The 17,284-nt window shown below is 38.8% G+C and overlaps 2 protein-coding genes across 2 annotated transcripts; both read right to left on the reverse strand.

Annotated features, from left to right (window-relative positions):
• Positions 1 to 417: 417 nt before the first annotated feature.
• On the reverse strand, positions 418 to 10,383 carry LOC306995533 (C-type lectin domain family 10 member A-like). The gene is made up of 10 exons (XM_079607226.1): positions 10,248 to 10,383; positions 7,945 to 8,040; positions 6,113 to 6,208; positions 5,936 to 6,034; positions 2,633 to 2,737; positions 2,444 to 2,551; positions 2,241 to 2,333; positions 1,929 to 2,089; positions 1,453 to 1,562; positions 418 to 1,142 (listed from the first exon to the last, which is right to left on the reverse strand). The coding sequence occupies exons 1-10, from the start codon at positions 10,366 to 10,368 to the stop codon at positions 992 to 994; spliced, it is 1,140 nt and encodes a 379-aa protein (XP_079463352.1). The 5' UTR covers positions 10,369 to 10,383; the 3' UTR covers positions 418 to 991.
• Positions 10,384 to 12,839: 2,456 nt separating this feature from the next.
• LOC306994773 (asialoglycoprotein receptor 2-like) lies at positions 12,840 to 16,666 on the reverse strand (the record flags this gene model as incomplete). The annotated part of the gene is made up of 5 exons (XM_079605566.1): positions 16,590 to 16,666; positions 16,299 to 16,460; positions 13,344 to 13,436; positions 13,029 to 13,189; positions 12,840 to 12,881 (listed from the first exon to the last, which is right to left on the reverse strand). The coding sequence occupies exons 1-5, from the start codon at positions 16,621 to 16,623 to the stop codon at positions 12,840 to 12,842; spliced, it is 492 nt and encodes a 163-aa protein (XP_079461692.1). The 5' UTR covers positions 16,624 to 16,666.
• Between the last annotated feature and the right edge of the window lie 618 nt (positions 16,667 to 17,284).

Below are 17,284 nucleotides of genomic sequence, written 5' to 3' on the forward strand. Positions count from 1 at the left end.
ATTGGTCGATAGGTGGAGGGTGGCACATCAGGCCAAAACACAACATGACAACATCAGTAGAGGGCTGCAACTTCTCTTTTAAATGACAATATCCTGGCCGGACTACTGTTGTCAGTGATATAAGTATTTGAAATGAACATGATTTCTTAATGTCTACTGACATATCAGGGCAATTTTATGATTAATTGAAATACATTTCTTACATACGGTTCCTTTAAGACAAACCATGTGCAAATTCATAAATCCACTTTTATGCCCTTAAACGCTCGTTTTTTGGGGTCGACAGCTTATAAAAACGTATTTCTGGGTTTATTTAGCTTGTTTGCTGTACATCTCGTCACACAGCAGCTTTTAGACATTGTTTTTATTTTGTTAGAAGCAAGAAATGACAAGGAGGCAGCTTTGCGTAATGCAAAGTCAATGGAGACGGTTGGATTTACTACAGTAGTCAAGTCACCTTTATTTATATATATCGCTTTTTATAATACAGATTGTTTCAAAGCAGATTTACAGAGATAACAAGAAAAAATTATGCAACAAAGTTTGTTTAGAAGAAAATGGCGTCGCAGTCCAGTTTAAGTAAGTTCAGTGATGGTTAATATTTTGTTGTAAAAAAGTTATTAAAAGTCAGTAAAGTTGAGTGTGAATCTCTGAGCTGGTGTGAGTGAGTGAGTGGAGGCGGGGCTAATTTGCATATTCATGGTTCCGCGATTATACGCGCTTAGAAAAAGCAATGGAAAATTACTGCTTCACAGCATTGTCCTGTGACACTAAAAATCTCTTAACTTGTGAGCACAAATATCTCTTGAAACCACACAATCATAAGATTAAACAACAACAGCAAGCATTCTGAGAGCAAGGGAAATAAGTAATATAATAAAATGATTCAAATAGAATGGAATAATTAAATGATTGATTAAAGCATTATAAATGAATAAAGAAACAAAACACAACAAATGTGTTCTTGAAGCAACACACAAACGGGTTGCTATTAAGAATCCTTCGGTCCTTTACATATAAATTTCATTTTGATGGAGCAGTGGTTGTCATGAATAAACATATCTCTGTATATCTGTGCACAGTCCTCTCCTCCCTCTTGTGGATGTCCTTGCCAGTCATCCGGCTGCCCAGGTCCCCAGTGTCTGTAACATAAAGCCAAAAAATGCATATAGAAAAACTCTGACTTTCCATCTAAAGTTCTAAACTAAAGTTAATTTTATGGTCATTTAATCCCATGTCCATACAACAACTATTCAATTGGCTGAAAGGTTGTTTAAAAAAAGTTGCATCTTGAATTGATTGCTTCCCTACTTTCGTTTACAAAGGGCAATAATTGAGGGGAATAACTTTAAGATGTCCTGTGGAAGCTGTGGATACAGCTGTTTGTAAGGGAATGGCAATCATGGAAAATGAATTTGATATGGAAAACTGTGGCTGCATAATTCAACTCACACTTTGTCCATGGTGCAAGGAGTGTCATCCGCCCATCTCCACTGGCCTGTGGTCTCTTCCGTTAGACCGATCCAGTATTCAAATGGTTTGGCCAAATGGGTAACAAATTCCTAGGAGGAGAGATTTAAAAAAAATACTGAAAGGCAGAATAAAGTGTATTAACCCTTTCGTGCACAGACACCCAGTGATTTGGTACATATATGATTTTATTCATTTTTTTTGTTGATAGAAGCGCTACTGGTGCGTGATGTGACGATGTTTGTATTCTCATGTTCTGTTTTTTATTTTATTTTTTTTAATTAGCATTTATCGTTTCCTTCCATAACACTTACAGCGAAAACATTAACTCCTGTCCGCTACTTAAAACACCCTAAAAAATGGAAACAAAGGTGGTTTCTCACAGTGACCATGCGCTTGAAAGGGTTAAGGAAAAGAGTGTTTGTGAGACTGTGTATGTGTGTGTTTCTGTTACTCACCCACTCCTTCTCAGAGCCTTCTTCTAATTTCAAGAGTAACGCGCCCTGCTCTTCGCAGTAATCTTTAGCTTCGGTCCAGTTCATTGAGTGACTAGAGAACAGGTAACAGCTGTTGCTGAACGGGATCCACTCAGTTTGAGTACAGCCGGACACAAGCGAGTCTATGTAGAGGACAAGACTAAATTAACACTTAAGTTCTCAGACAAAAAATTCTGTCATCATTTACTCCACCTCTTATTACAACAAAATAACAGCATTAAAACAGGAACTACATTAGCACAATTTTTCAAATTTAATTTAGAGTTTACTCACTGGTTAATGATAGTTTATAAGACAAAGCTTGAACTATTGATCTCAGTTCCTCCACTGTATTCTTGACGTCCGCCAGTGAGCTTGACATGCCCGCTTTAACCGGAGACAAAAGCCAAACAGAACAATATATCAGCCTGATTATAAGAAAAGCACAATTGAAGAACATGGTATTTCATGAATACAGTTAGAATTTCTAAAATTACTTTGTGTATGTTGAAAAATCAGATATGACGTCATAATGGCATGTGTTAGTTGATACTGAAGAGCTGATACTGAAGAGTTCAAATTGTCCATCAAATCATTTTGGTGCTCTGTAGGAGAAAGAAATAGAGATATACAGCTTGTCTTAAATATGAGAATTATTCAAAGCTGAATGTACGTCCAGCACTCACCCAACTTTTGTTGGTTTTCCTCTTGTTTGGATGCGAGTGAACTCAGTGACGAGCCGAGATCGGTCATCAAGGTTACAATATTAGACAACTTCTTTCCATGCATTTCTTTTGGAGAGTAAGAGGGACAAATGATAAGTAAATAATCAATGTTTTTATGCACATATCAAATCTTAGACTATTTATTTAGTGTCAAAGAGAAGAGGTGGTTAAGGGAACACGCTGACTTTTTGTGACTTGATCTTATTCACCGTATAATAATAATAATAATTCATTACATTTATATAGCGCTTTTCTGGACACCCAAAGCGCTTTACATAGAAGGGGGGAATCTCCTCAACCACCACCAATGTGCAGCATCCACCTGGATGATGCGACGGCAGCCATATTGCGCCAGAACGCCCACCACACACCAGCTTACTGGTGGAGAGGAGACAGTGATGAAGCCAATTAGTATATATATAGGAGGATGATTAGGAGGCCATGATGGACAGAGGCCACTGGGCAAATTTGGCCAGGATGCCGGGGTTACACCCCTACTCTTTCGAAAGACTTCCTGGGATTTTTAATGACCACAGAAAGTCATCCCCCAGAGTTAGACAAGTCCACACATACCCTTCTCATCTACGTGCGTGCCGTAACTCTGTCTGACGCACCCACCGCTAACCTAGCTTAGCACAAAGACTGGAGGTAAACGGCTCCAGCTAGCATACTGCTCCCAATAAGTGATAAAATAACGCCAACATTTTTCTATTTACATGTTGTGATTTGCATAGTCACAGCGTGTAGAAATAACAAGGTCACATGAGACACAGCCATCTTCTAACCATATACATACTGGGAACTATATTCTCAGAAGGTGAAGCACGGCTACTTCTGCGGAATGATTTGCTCGCAGCGCATGAGAAGCCCAGCGGTGAGGAGACGAGAGTTCGCTCAGTGTTGCGCTAATCACTCCCCAGAAGTAGCAGTGCTTCGTCTTCTGAGAATATAGTTCCCAGTATGTATACGGTTAGAAGATGGCTGTCTCATGTAGTGATGTATGTCTCGAGACCACTTTTACATGGTCTCGGTCTTGTCACGGCCTTGGCGGTCGTTGGTCTTGGTCTTGTCTTGGTCTCGCTGTCTCAGACCGACATAGGTCGGGGGATTTAGCAATAGAATACTATTTTCGCACCATTCAAATGTGTTTCTATGGTCTAGTGGCAGAACTTTCGCCTACCATTTCGGAGGTTCTGGGTTCGATTCCGCGCTCGTATGTTTTTTTATTTTCCGTATAGTTTTTTCTCTCTCATCAAAACCGATTATGTTCATCAGTGGTTGTATATCAAGCAGGGACACGTTTGTGTGCATTATGTTTTGTGATTTCACCAGAACGAATAGTACCAGAGTATCCGCAACGGATTGAAGCGCGTGTCCGAGTGAAGACAGTGCGGCGTGTGTGCGAGCCACACGAGAAAACACTGTATACGCGCCACTGATCGCAGCGCAACGAGCACTTTGATCACTTGATTTAAAAAACACATAAGTGGCATGATGGGTTTTAACTTCATTCAGGAGATTTTGGGTAACTGCACAACTGACAGATGACTTAGAGCGCACCACCAACGGTGTCTCTGTGTGTGTGTGTGTGTGTGTTGTTTGATTACAGTATTGTATTTAAGATGGTGTTAGACTAAATAAATGGTATTTTAAATATCATCTGCATATCTCCGTTGTGTTGACTAAACATTAGGCCTAATCCAAGTTTATAATTGTGTATCTTTAATTTGATATTACGATTTCATCTACACATTAAGTGTAATTTCAATTGGTTACATATTTCTCATTCTTTAGACAGTTGTTGGAGGAGCAAGATGGTGTTGGAGGTGTTTGATGTTTTGTCAGATGAACCAGTCAGTACCAGTCATGTCAGTCCTCAACAGTACACAAAAGTAAAGGGAGTCTCAATCCTCTAATAGTGCAGTAACAGCCGTCATGCAATTGCTACACATAGTTGATCTCACCCTGCAAAAACATTTACAGTGAGCTCACAGTCACACACACGACCTGGTCGGTCTCTGTATTGTTTTGCCTGTGTAGTTGAAGTAATACCGTCTAATATGTAGTAAACTGCGGCTGAACCAGTATGTTGCTGTTCTTGAATTAATACAAGTTATTGCTTAGCTTCAACACTAGTCTGTTTTTTCCCCCCTCCGGTCTCGACTTGGTCTCGACTTGGTCTCGACTTGGTCTTGGTCTCGACTTGGTCTTGGTCTTGACTTAGTCTGTCTTGGTCTTGATACCCTCTGGTCTTGGTAGTGTCTTGGTCTCGGTTTAGGCGGTCTTGACTACAAGTCTAGTCTCATGTGACCTTGTTATTTCTACACGCTGTGACTATACAAATCACAACATGTAAATAGAAAAATGTTGGTGTTATTTTGTCACTTATTGGGAGCAGTATGCTAGCTGGAGCCATTTACCTCCAGTCTTTGTGCTAAGCTAGGCTAGCGGTGTGTGCGTCAGACAGAGTTACGACACACACGGAGATGAGAAGGGTATGAAAGATTTTGTATTTTCAGTCATCAGATTTATTTACATTGTGACTGTGTATCAGATGTAATCCACTCTGTCTGTGTCTGCAAAGGTGTGTGCCAAATGGCCCATTCAGATGTATGGCCCACAGAAACTGATTGGTGTGAATGAATAAAAAGAATCAGCATTGCTCAGAGTGGATTAGGAAGTTAGATCGATCTCCTGTGGGAGGTCCTAACAGGTTTCTATTGTCTTCATGTATAAAGTTCTGTCTCACAAACAGAACTTTGGGTGAAGATTGTTGAAGGACGACATGATAACATCGCTGCTGAAGGACTGCTACACTACAAACCTTCAATAAATTCTTCTCCCCACAAGAACTCTGGTCAAGCTTACTTATTTTATGTATTAGAGAAATCGAATACATTGGCGAGCCACCCATACCACTGGTCGGCCAAATACAGCAAAATCTAACAGGTATGTGTGGACTTATCTAACTCTGGGGGATACGGTGAATAAGATCAAGTCACAAAAAGTCAGCGTGTTCCTTCAACAATCATGTTCTGCTGAGAAACTTAAATCATGAAAAAATGAATTGCATTAAAGATTTGACCCCAAACAGACATTGGTAAATGTCACATTTTTCATGGAGGTCATTTATGTTTAAACTGTTCTAAAAATATGACAAAAGATCACGAATTATCATCCTGATACTTCATTTTTTTTTTTTATCCATAAATGGCCTAATAAAACAAAATAAAACATCAGAGTTGCGCCAGTCAAGACACTAACCGTTGGCCATTGTGTTACTTGATCTAAACATGTTCAAAGATGAACTCAGACTCGACACCAAATTCTGCAGCTCAGAAACTTTCTTTTCTAAGTCACTACCTGTAAAAAAAAAACATTGTTAATTAAAAGTCCATTATCAAAACTGATCTGTGATGATTATGATGATGAAGTTCTCACCTGAGATCTGAACATCAGATTTGACTGAGGTTAGATCAGAAGTATGGCTACTCATCCATCTCTCCAGCCTTGAGAACTTTCTTTCTTGATGCGAAACTTTAAACCAAAATAAACAGACAAACATACAAACTTTTTCAATACTCATTTGCTAATTCAAATAGTTTATTAAAGCTCAGAGCAAAGCAGTTCAGTTCATATCACAATTGACCATTTGCAGGGAGCTTGATTGACAGGTGATCTGACCAATCATACTTCGTCATCCACCACTTTGTCCGACAAATGCAGTCAGGAGAGTTAGTAGATTAGCATGGGAGGATTTGACTTGAGAAGCGGAGTGTACTGATGCCTTTCCGCGGTTAAAACAACATTCCGTCTGATGTTCATTCATGTTTATTTGATGCTATAAATGTAGAACATCATATTTTTAGAACATCAACATCAAGATTTTTAAATGAAACATTTATATTTGAATCAGTATGTGTGTTTATTTTAATTACACTGAACAAAATTATAACCACAACGCCCCCATTTTTAGGGGTTACACCCCTACTCTTTTTCAAAGGACATCCTGGGCTTTTTAATGACCACAGAGAGTCAGGACCTCGGTTTACGTCTCATCCGAAGGACGGTGCTCTTTGACAGTATAGTGTCCCCGTCACTACACTGTTACGTTAGGACCCACACAGACCACAGGGTGAGCGCCCCTTGCTGGGTTCACAAACACCTCTACCATCAGCAACCTGGTTTTCTCAGGAGGTCTCCCATCCAGGTACTGACCAGGCTCAGCCCTGCTTAGCTTCAGTGGGCAACCAGTCGTGGGCGATATGGCTGCTCACAATTATGAGTGGACACGCGCCCTATTGCTGATTGGCTCACTCTCTCCTCCCCCATTATGAGTGGACACGCGCCCTAGTGCTGATTGGCTCACTCATTCCTCCCCCATCATGAGTAGACACGCCCCCTATTGCTAATTGGATCACTCTCTCCTCCCCCATTATGAGTGGACACGCCCCTACTGCTGATTGGCTTACTCTCTCCTCCCCCATTATGAGTGGACACACGCCCCCTACTGCTGATTGGCTCACTCTCTCCTCCCCCATTATGACTGGTCACACGCCCCCTACTGCTGATTGGCTACAAGTGTGCTACACTTTTAGCAGCGTTTCTCAGAAATCGCTTACTTCACCTTAAAAGTTGCTTAATAAACATATTCATAGTTCAAAGTGCATTAACTAATGTTAACATTAACTAAGATTAATCAATTCTTTAGAAGTATTGTTCATTGTTAGTTCATGCTAACTAACAAATGTAACTAATGTTAACAAATGAAATAATATGTTAAATTCACTTTGTACTTTATGCACTTCATTGAACTTTAAATATTAATATTTTCCCCTATATCGTTCATTGCAATTTAAATTCCTTGGAAATATATTCAGTGTTAATGTCTCCAATAAGAAAACATGCTGAGATTTGAATGTGGCCCAAAGTATCATAACCAGATACAGTTAATGTTATATGAGATATTTTAAAAGAGAGCATAACAAGATAATTATATGTTAATTATAAGGTCTTATTAATTAATGAAATAACTCTATTAAATTTAAAATTAATTTTGCCTTTCGGTCTTACCAAAGTCACGTTGCTTGTTTTTTAGATAGTAAATAGTTTAGTTATAGTTTAGTCTAATATTTTTTTGTGTTTCATTCTGTTTCTGCACTTGGTTGCCAACTGTGAAACTATATATATATGATAAACAATCAAGAATATGAGAGTTTGCTCTTAAAAGTATTTCTTATGGGTGTCTCCTTTAAATGATCAGATTTGCAGACCTGCATCACTCAGTTCGGATGTCAGCGTTGATACAGCAGAACTCAAACTGTTCATCAAACTCTTCACTTCAGTGTGTGACAGACCTTGCTGGCGCTCTGTGAAAAAGAAGTAAAACAAGTCCTGCTATTACAGTCAGAAATACACAGTTGTGTCCTGGTAGGAATTTTTTTTCGATTTCGATTTTCATGTTGTCAGCAACAGATGTGGTAGTTTACAGAATGAAGACGATGAAGATCAATGCTACTTTCTTTAATAAACATTAAGATAATACAGAGATGACACAGAGAATGATCACATAAACGACTCGCACTACAGACGAGAACCGACAATGAACTGAATGAGACGGAGTATAAATGGGAAAGTTAATGACAGACAGGTGAACGTAATCAGTAACAAAGGAGACGAACTGGGAGGTGATTGAGGGGCTGTTTACGCGACACCGTTTTCAACTAAAAACTTAAAAGTTTTTATGCGTTTTGGCCGCTTGTTTACACGACAACGGCATTTTAAGTGCCTAAAAAAGCTAACTTTTGAAAATGGGTTTCAAAGTCTCAAACAACAGACACGTTAAACTGAAAATGATGACGTATTAGGCTACATGTTCAGTCTATAGTGTTTCATTGCCAATTCGCCATCTAATGGCCTGGCAGCAGAACACAGCGTTTTTAATTAGTGGTCGACCGATATTGTTGTTTCTTTTATGGCCAATGCTGATATCTTCGAGAGCAGGGTGTCCGATGGCCGATATAAAGCCGATATTTTATATATATATATATACTTTATATTTAATCATTATTTAATAAATTAGAAATCTTTAAAATGAACATGCTTATACTTTAGATGGCAACTTCTTGAATCTGCAATCCTATTACACTATTTTTCCAAATAAAGTAATTGTTTAAAAACATGAATATGTGAATAAAAAGGAAGTAAACACTGTAACGGGGCACTCGGTAATCTAGTAATTTCGTGTGCACTGGTAATCATATTTTTTACAAATAAAGACAAGGTAACGCTCATTTTACATACAGCACACAGTGAAAACGATATGAATTTGACACATTGGACAACTGGATATAGCACAGGATATTTTAAAATGAAGGATTTAAAGTTTTTCGATCGCGTCTCCTGTGAAGCTGATCTCCTGTCCGCATTCACACGGCCATCACTCGCAGTAACACGTTTATGCAGGCTACGCTACACATGCACACTTCATAAGATACCACAGCTGGATTTGATTAAATATGCAAGGTTTGTGAAATTAAATGTTTATTAGATATGCAGAAATTTGTTTAAATGATGTAGATGCGCATTTGCTGAATGTTGACAGCAAACGAGAAAGTTTTTTAGCCTGATTGTTTGCCTTTTCTGTTACAAATAATATAAAAGCAAACGCTTTACTTTTTGTATACCATTTACTTTGTTTACCAGTTCTGTCAAACAAAGTATTAGATATGACTGACAGAGATCGAAAACTACTGAAGACGGAGAATGTGAGTGAGCGCTGTGTGATCAGGCGCGCGCTGCCGTTCTGGTGTTTTCAGCGCCGCCCGTCAAAATAAAAGTCCCACTTTAAACACCAGAAAAATCAGAAAAACTTGGAGTTTACTCGGCCATGGCGATATATCAGTCGACCACTATTTGTAATCCTTTTCACGGATCTGTGTGATTGGGGATCGTTTTCGACAATGATTCGTCCAATGCCTATTTCACACTACACAACTTTAAACGTCGGCAGATCGCTGTGCTGTTTAGACTACATGACTTGCTCTGGAGTCTTGAAGTCGTTGTGGTGTTCACACTACGTGACACTACGTAAATGAACTGCAACAGGGGTTACACACTACACGAGCTGACAACAACGCTGTCACCCAACGACTCTATCCGGTCCCCAAACCACATTTTGTCAAGAAAACACACGCGAGAAGTGGAATGGGAAATGACGCGAAATAGAAGTTGTCTATTTGAAAATGGACGTCGGGACAAAATTGGCGGTGAAAAAAAAAAAACAGTTGTTTGCGCAATGATCTGTTTAGAACCCCAAAAAAAGAATATGGGTGAAAGGATGGATAAGCACACGCGGGCAGCAGGGATTGCAGGGACAGTAACCTTTATTACTGAAAAATTTTGGACGAGAATTTCGCAATCAGTGTGCAAGGCCCTTAAGACAAAACTGAACTGAATCACATTAAACGAACACACAGGAATGAAACTAACACAAAACACAACATAATCATGACACATGTGTTGGTTTTGGAGGATTTAAATACTGTCCATAATAAAAAATAAAAAAAGATCTCACCCAGCTTTTGTTGGTTTTCCTCTTGTTTGGATGTGATTGAAGAGGCAAGATTGGTCATCAAGGTCTCAATATTCTTCTCTTGAGGTTTGGCTGAAGTTTGATTGGAACTATGAATGTCCATCCAACTCTTCAGCACTGAGAATGTTCTTTGTTGATGAAAAACTGTGAACAAAAACAAACTTTTTTTTGTAATTCGCATAATGTAAAGGCTGTAAAAAAAAATTGCATTACTTTTTAAAATGCAAATATTTTACAACGCAACACTTTCAAAGTATGATGTTAACCACTCACGGATGACAGAAGTCATGATGATGAAAATAATCATGCAGACTGTTCCTAGAAGCACAAAGATGCCAGTTTTTCTGCTACAACCTGCAGAAAACAACACACCATGAGAAATACCATTCTACTTTCTTTTATTTCTTTAAAGCAAGATATTCTGTTCCTTAAACAGTAGTTCACGGCACTAGCAACACCAAGGTCATGGGTTCAATTCCCAGAGAAAGCAAGAACTGATAAAGACTGCTATCTTGAATGCAATGTGGATCAATGTGAATGTGATGTGCAATATGATCAGGAAAGTATTTATGATAATCCAAATAAGTGACAAAATAACGCAAACATTTTCCTATTTACATGTTGTGATTTGTATAGTCAGAGTGTACAAAAAACAAAGTCACATGAGACACAGACATATTTTAACTGTATAAATACTGGGAACTATATTCCCTGAAGGCGAAGCACTCCTACTTGGGCGGAGTGATAACCGCAGCACCTGAGACGCGCCCTGAACGAACTCTCTGCTCCTCACCACGGCGCGTCTCAGGTACTGCGGTTATCACTCCGCCCAAGTAGGAGTGCTTCGCCTTCAGATAATATAGTTCCCAGTATTTATACAGTTAAAATATGTCTGTCTCATGTGACTTTGTTTTTTGTACACTCTGTGACTATAAAAATCACAACATGTAAATAGGAAAATGTTTGCGTTATTTTGTCACTTATTTGGATTAGTATGCTTGCTGCAACCATTTACATCCAGTCTTTGTGCTAAGCTAGGCTAGCGGTGGGTGCGTCAAACAGACTTATAGCACGCACGGAGATGAAAAAGGTATGTATGGACTTATCTAACTCTGGGGGATACGGTGAATAGGCTAAAGTCCCAAAAAGTCGGAGTGTTCCTTTAAGACAAACCATGTGCAAATTCATAAATCCACTTTTATATGCTTAAACGCTTATTTTTTCGGGTTGACAGCTTATAAAAACTTATTTCTGGGTTTATTTAGCTTGTTTGCTGTACACCTCGTCACACAGCAGCTTTTAAACATTGTTTTTATTTTTGTTAGAAGCAAGAAATGACAAGGAGGCAGCTTCACGTAAAGCAAAGTCAATGGAGACGGTTGGATTTACTACAGTAGTCAAGTCACCTTTATTTATATATATATTGCTTTTTACAATACAGATTGTTTCAAAGCAGATTTACAGAGATAACAAGAAAAAATAATGCAACAAAGTTTGTTTAGAAAAAAATAGCGTCGCAGTCCAGTTTAAGTAAGTTCAGTGATAGTTAATTTTTTGTTGTAAAAAAGTTATTAAAAGTCAGTAAAGTTGAGTGAGTGGATCTCTGAGCTGGTGTGAGTGAGTGAGTGGAGGCGGGGCTAATTTGCATATTCATGGCTCCGCGATTATACGCGCTTAGAAAAAGCAATGGAAAATTACTGCTTCACAGCATTGTCCTGTGACACTAAAAATCTCTTAACTTGTGAGCACAAATATCTCTTGAAACCACACAATCATAAGATTAAACTACAACAGCAAGCATTCTGAGAGCAAGGGAAATAAGTAATATAATAAAAATGATTAGAATGGAATAATTAAATGATTGATTAAAGCATTATAAATGAATAAAGAAACAAATAAAACACAACAAATGTGTTCTTGAAGCAACACACAAACGGGTTGCTATTAAGAATCCTTCGGTCCTTTACATATAAATTTCATTTTGATGGAGCAGTGGTTGTCATTAATATTCATATATCTGGATATATGTGCACAGTCCTCTCCTCCCTCTTGTGGATGTCCTTGCCAGTCATCCGGCTGCCCAGGTCCCCAGTGTCTGTAACATAAAGCCAAAAAATGCATATAGAAAAACTCTGACTTTCCATCTAAAGTTCTAAACTAAAGTTAATTTTATGGTCATTTAATCCCATGTCCATACAACAACTATTCAAATGGCTGAAAGGTTGTTTAAAAAAAGTTGCATCTTGAATTGATTGCTTCCCTACTTTCGTTTACAAAGGGCAATAATTGAGGGGAATAACTTTAAGATATCCAGTGGAAGCTGTGGATACAGCTGTTTGTAAGGGAATGGCAATCATGGAAAATTAATTCGATATGGAAAACTGTGGCTGCATAATTCAACTCACACTTTGTCCATGGTGCAAGGAGTGTCATCCGCCCATCTCCACTGATTTTATTCAGTTTTTTTGTTGATAGAAGCGCTACTGGTGCGTGATGTGACGATGTTTGTATCCTCATGTTCTGTTTTTTATTTAATTTTTTTTAATTAGCATTTATCGTTTCCTTCCATAACACTTACAGCGAAAACATTAACTCCTGTCCGCTACTTAAAACACCCTAAAAAATGGAAACATTCCTGCTTTAAATTATAAAGCAAGATGAGAGGTAGAAAAAAAGGTGGTTTCTCACAGTGACCATGCGCTTGAAAGGGTTAAGGAAAAGAGTGTTTGTGAGAGTGTGTATGTGTGTGTTTCTGTTACTCACCCACTCCTCCTCTGAGCCTTCTTCTAATTTTAAGAGTAACGCGCCCTGCTCTTCGCAGTAATCTTTAGCTTCGGTCCAGTTCATTGAGTGACCAGAGAACAGGTAACAGCTGTTGCTGAACGGGATCCACTCAGTTTGAGTACAGCCGGATACAAGCGAGTCTATGTAGAGGACAAAACTAAATTAACACTTAAGTTCTCAGACAAAACATTCTGTCATCATTTACTCCACCTCTTACTCCACCAACAAAACAACAGCATTAAAACAGGAACTACATAAGCACAATTTTTCAAATTTAATTTAGAGTTTACTCACTGGTTAATGATAGTTTATAAGACAAAGCTTGAACTATTGATCTCAGTTCCTCCACTGTATTCTTGACGTCCGCCAGTGAGCTTGACATGCCCGCTTTAACCGGAGACAAAAGCCAAACAGAACAATATATCAGCTTGATTATAAGAAAAGCACAATTGAAGAACATGGTATTTCATGAATACAGTTCGAATTTCTAAAATTACTTTGTGTATGTTGAAAAATCAGATATGACGTAATAATGGCATGTGTTAGTTGATACTGAAGAGTTAAAATTGTGGAGAAAGAAATAGAGATATACAGCTTGTCTTAAATATTAGGATTATTCAAAGCTGAATGTACGTCCAGCACTCACCCAACTTTTGTTGGTTTTCCTCTTGTTTGGATGCGAGTGAACTCAGTGACGAGCCGAGATCGGTCATCAAGGTCACACTATTAGACAACTTCTTTTCATGCATTTCTTTTGGAGAGTAAGAGGGACAAATCATAAGTAAATAATCAATGTTTTTATGCAAATATCAAATCTTAGACTATTTATTTAGTGTCAAAGAGAAGAGGTGGTTAAGGGAACACGCCGACTTTTTGGGACTTGATCTTATTCACCGTATCCCCCAGAGTTAGACAAGTCCCTTCTCATCTCCGTGCGTGCCGTAACTCTGTCTGACGCACCCACCGCTAGCTTAGCTTAGCACAAAGACTGGAGGTAAATGGCTCCAGCTAGCATACTGCTCCCAATAAGTGACAAAATAACGCCAACATTTTTCTATTTACATGTTGTGATTTGCATAGTCTCAGCGTGTACAAATAACAAGAGACACAGCCATCTTCTAACCGTATACATACACTCCGCTAAAGTAGCAGTGCTTCGCCTTCTGAGAATATAGTTCCCAGTATGTATACGGTTAGAAGATGGCTGTCTTATGTGACCTTGTTATTTGTACACGCTGTGACTATGCAAATCACAACATGTAAATAGAAAAATGTTGGCGTTATTTTGTCACTTATTGGGAGCAGTATGCTAGCTGGAGCCGTTTACCTCCAGTCTTTGTGCTAAGCTAAGCTAGCGGTGGGTGCGTCAGACAGAGTTACGGCACGCACGGAGATGAGAAGAGTATGAAAGATTTTGTATTTTCAGTCATCAGATTTATTTACATTGTGACTGTGTATCAGATGTAATCCACTCTGTCTGTGTCTGCAAAGGTGTGTGCCAAATGGCCCATTCAGATGTATGGCCCACAGAAACTGATTGGTGTGAATGAATAAAAAGAATCAGCATTGCTCAGAGTGGATTAGGAAGTTAGATCGATCTCCTGTGGGAGGTCCTAACAGGTTTCTATTGTCTTCATGTATAAAGTTCTGTCTCACAAACAGAACTTTGGGTGAAGATAGTTGAAGGACGACATGATAACATCGCTGCTGAAGGACTGCTACACTACAAACCTTCAATAAATTCTTCTCCCCACAAGAACTCTGGTCAAGCTTACTTATTTTATGTATTAGAGAAATCTAATACATTGGCGAGCCACCCATACCACTGGTCGGCCAAATACAGCAAAATCTAACTGGTATGTGTGGACTTATCTAACTCTGGGGGATACGGTGAATAAGATGAAGTCCCAAAAAGTCAGCGTGTTCCTTTAACAATCATGTTCTGCTGAGAAACTTAAATCATGAAAACATTCATTGCATTAAAGATTTGACCCCAGACAGACATTAGTCCAGGCGTTTTAAGCCAAAATGGGGGTAAACCGTGAACAAATTGCAACAGAATCAAACTCAACTGATTTTGTATCCTCCATATGTCCTGAGTTACATGTTTATGCAGGCTACGCTACACATGCACACTTCACAAGATATCACAGCTTGATTTGATTAAATATGCAAGCTTTGTGAAATTAAATGTTTATTAGATATTCAGAGATTTGTTTAAATGATGTAGATGCGCATTTGCTGAATGTTGACGGCAAACGAGAAAGTTTTTTAGCCTGATTGTTTGCCTTTTCTGTTACAAATAATATAAAAGCAAACGCTTTACTTTTTGTATACCATTTACTTTGTTTACCAGTTCTGTCAAACAAAGTATTAGATATGACTGACAGAGATCGAAAACTACTGAAGACGGAGAATGTGAGTGAGCGCTGTGTGATCAGGCGCGCGCTGCCGTTCTGGTGTTTTTAGCGCCGCCCGTCAAAATAAAAGTCCCACTTTAAACACCAGAAAAATCAGAAAATCTTGGAGTTTACTCGGCCATGGCGATATATCGGTCAACCACTATTTGTAATCCTTTTCACGGATCTGTGTGATTGGGGATCGTTTTTTGCGACAATGATTCGTCCAATGCCTATTTCACACTACACAACTTTAAACGTCGGCAGATCGCTGTGCTGTTTAGACTACATGACTTGCTCTGGAGTCTTGAAGTCGTTGTGGTGTTCACACTACGTGACACTACGTAAATGATCTGCAACAGGGGTTACACACTACACGACCTGACAACAACGCTGTCACCCAACGACTCTATCCGGTCCCCAAACCACATTTTGTCACAAAAACACACGCGAGAAGTGGAATGAGAAATGACGCAAAATGGAAGTTGTCTATTTGAAAACGGACGTCGAGACAAAATTGGCGGTGAAAAAAAAAACAGTTGTTTGCGCAATGATCTGTTTAGAACCCCGAAAAAAGAGAAAAGAATATGGGTGAAAGGATGGATAAGCACACGCGGGCAGCAGGGATTGCAGGGACAGTAACCTTTATTACTGATTACGCATGTGAAAAATTTTGGACGAGAATTTCGCAATCAGTGTGCAAGGCCATTAAGACTAAAGTGAACTGAATCACATGAAACGAACACACAGGAATGAAACTAACACAAAACACAACATAATCATGACACATGTGTTGGTTTTGGAGGATTTAAATACTGTCCATAATTTATATTTAAAAAAAAGATCTCACCCAGCTTTTGTTGGTTTTCCTCTTGTTTGGATGTGATTGAAGAGGCAAGATTGGTCATCAAGGTCTCAATATTCTTCTCTTGAGGTTTGGCTGAAGTTTGATTGGAACTATGAATGTCCATCCAACTCTCCAGCACTGAGAATGTTCTTTGTTGATGAAAAACTGTGAACAAAAACAAACTTTTTTTTGTAATTCGCATAATGTAAAGGCTGTAAAAAAAAATTGCATTACTTTTTAAAATGCAAATATTTTACAACGCAACACTTTCAAAGTATGATGTTAACCACTCACGGATGACAGAAGTCATGATGATGAAAATAATCATGCAGACTGTTCCTAGAAGCACAAAGATGCCAGTTTTTCTGCTACAACCTGCAGAAAACAACACACCATGAGAAATAACATTCTACTTTCTTTTATTTCTTTAAAGCAAGACAGTCTTTCTGTTCCTTAAAGTAGTTCACGGCACTAGCAACACCAAGGTCATGGGTTCAATTCCCAGAGAAAGCAAGAACTGATAAAGACTGCTATCTTGAATGCAATGTGGATCAATGTGAATGTGATGTGCAATATGATCAGGAAAGTATTTATGATAATCCAAATAAGTGACAAAATAACGCAAACATTTTCCTATTTACATGTTGTGATTTGTATAGTCACAGAGTGTACAAAAAACAAAGTCACATGAGACACAGACATATTTTAACTGTATAAATACTGGGAACTATATCCCCTGAAGGCGAAGCACTGCTACTTGGGCGGAGTGATAACCGCAGCACCTGAGACGCGCTCTGAACGAACTCTCTGCTCCTCACCACGGCGCGTCTCAGGTGCTGCGGTTATCACTCCGCCCAAGTAGGAGTGCTTCGCCTTCAGATAATATAGTTCCCAGTATTTATACAGTTAAAATATGTCTGTCTCATGTGACTTTGTTTTTTGTACACTCTGTGACTCTAAAAAGCACAACATGTAAATAGGAAAATGTT

The sequence above is a fragment of the Phoxinus phoxinus genome (assembly GCF_949152265.1).
Source record: "Phoxinus phoxinus genome assembly, chromosome: 3".
Taxonomy (NCBI): Eukaryota; Metazoa; Chordata; class Actinopteri; order Cypriniformes; family Leuciscidae; genus Phoxinus; species Phoxinus phoxinus.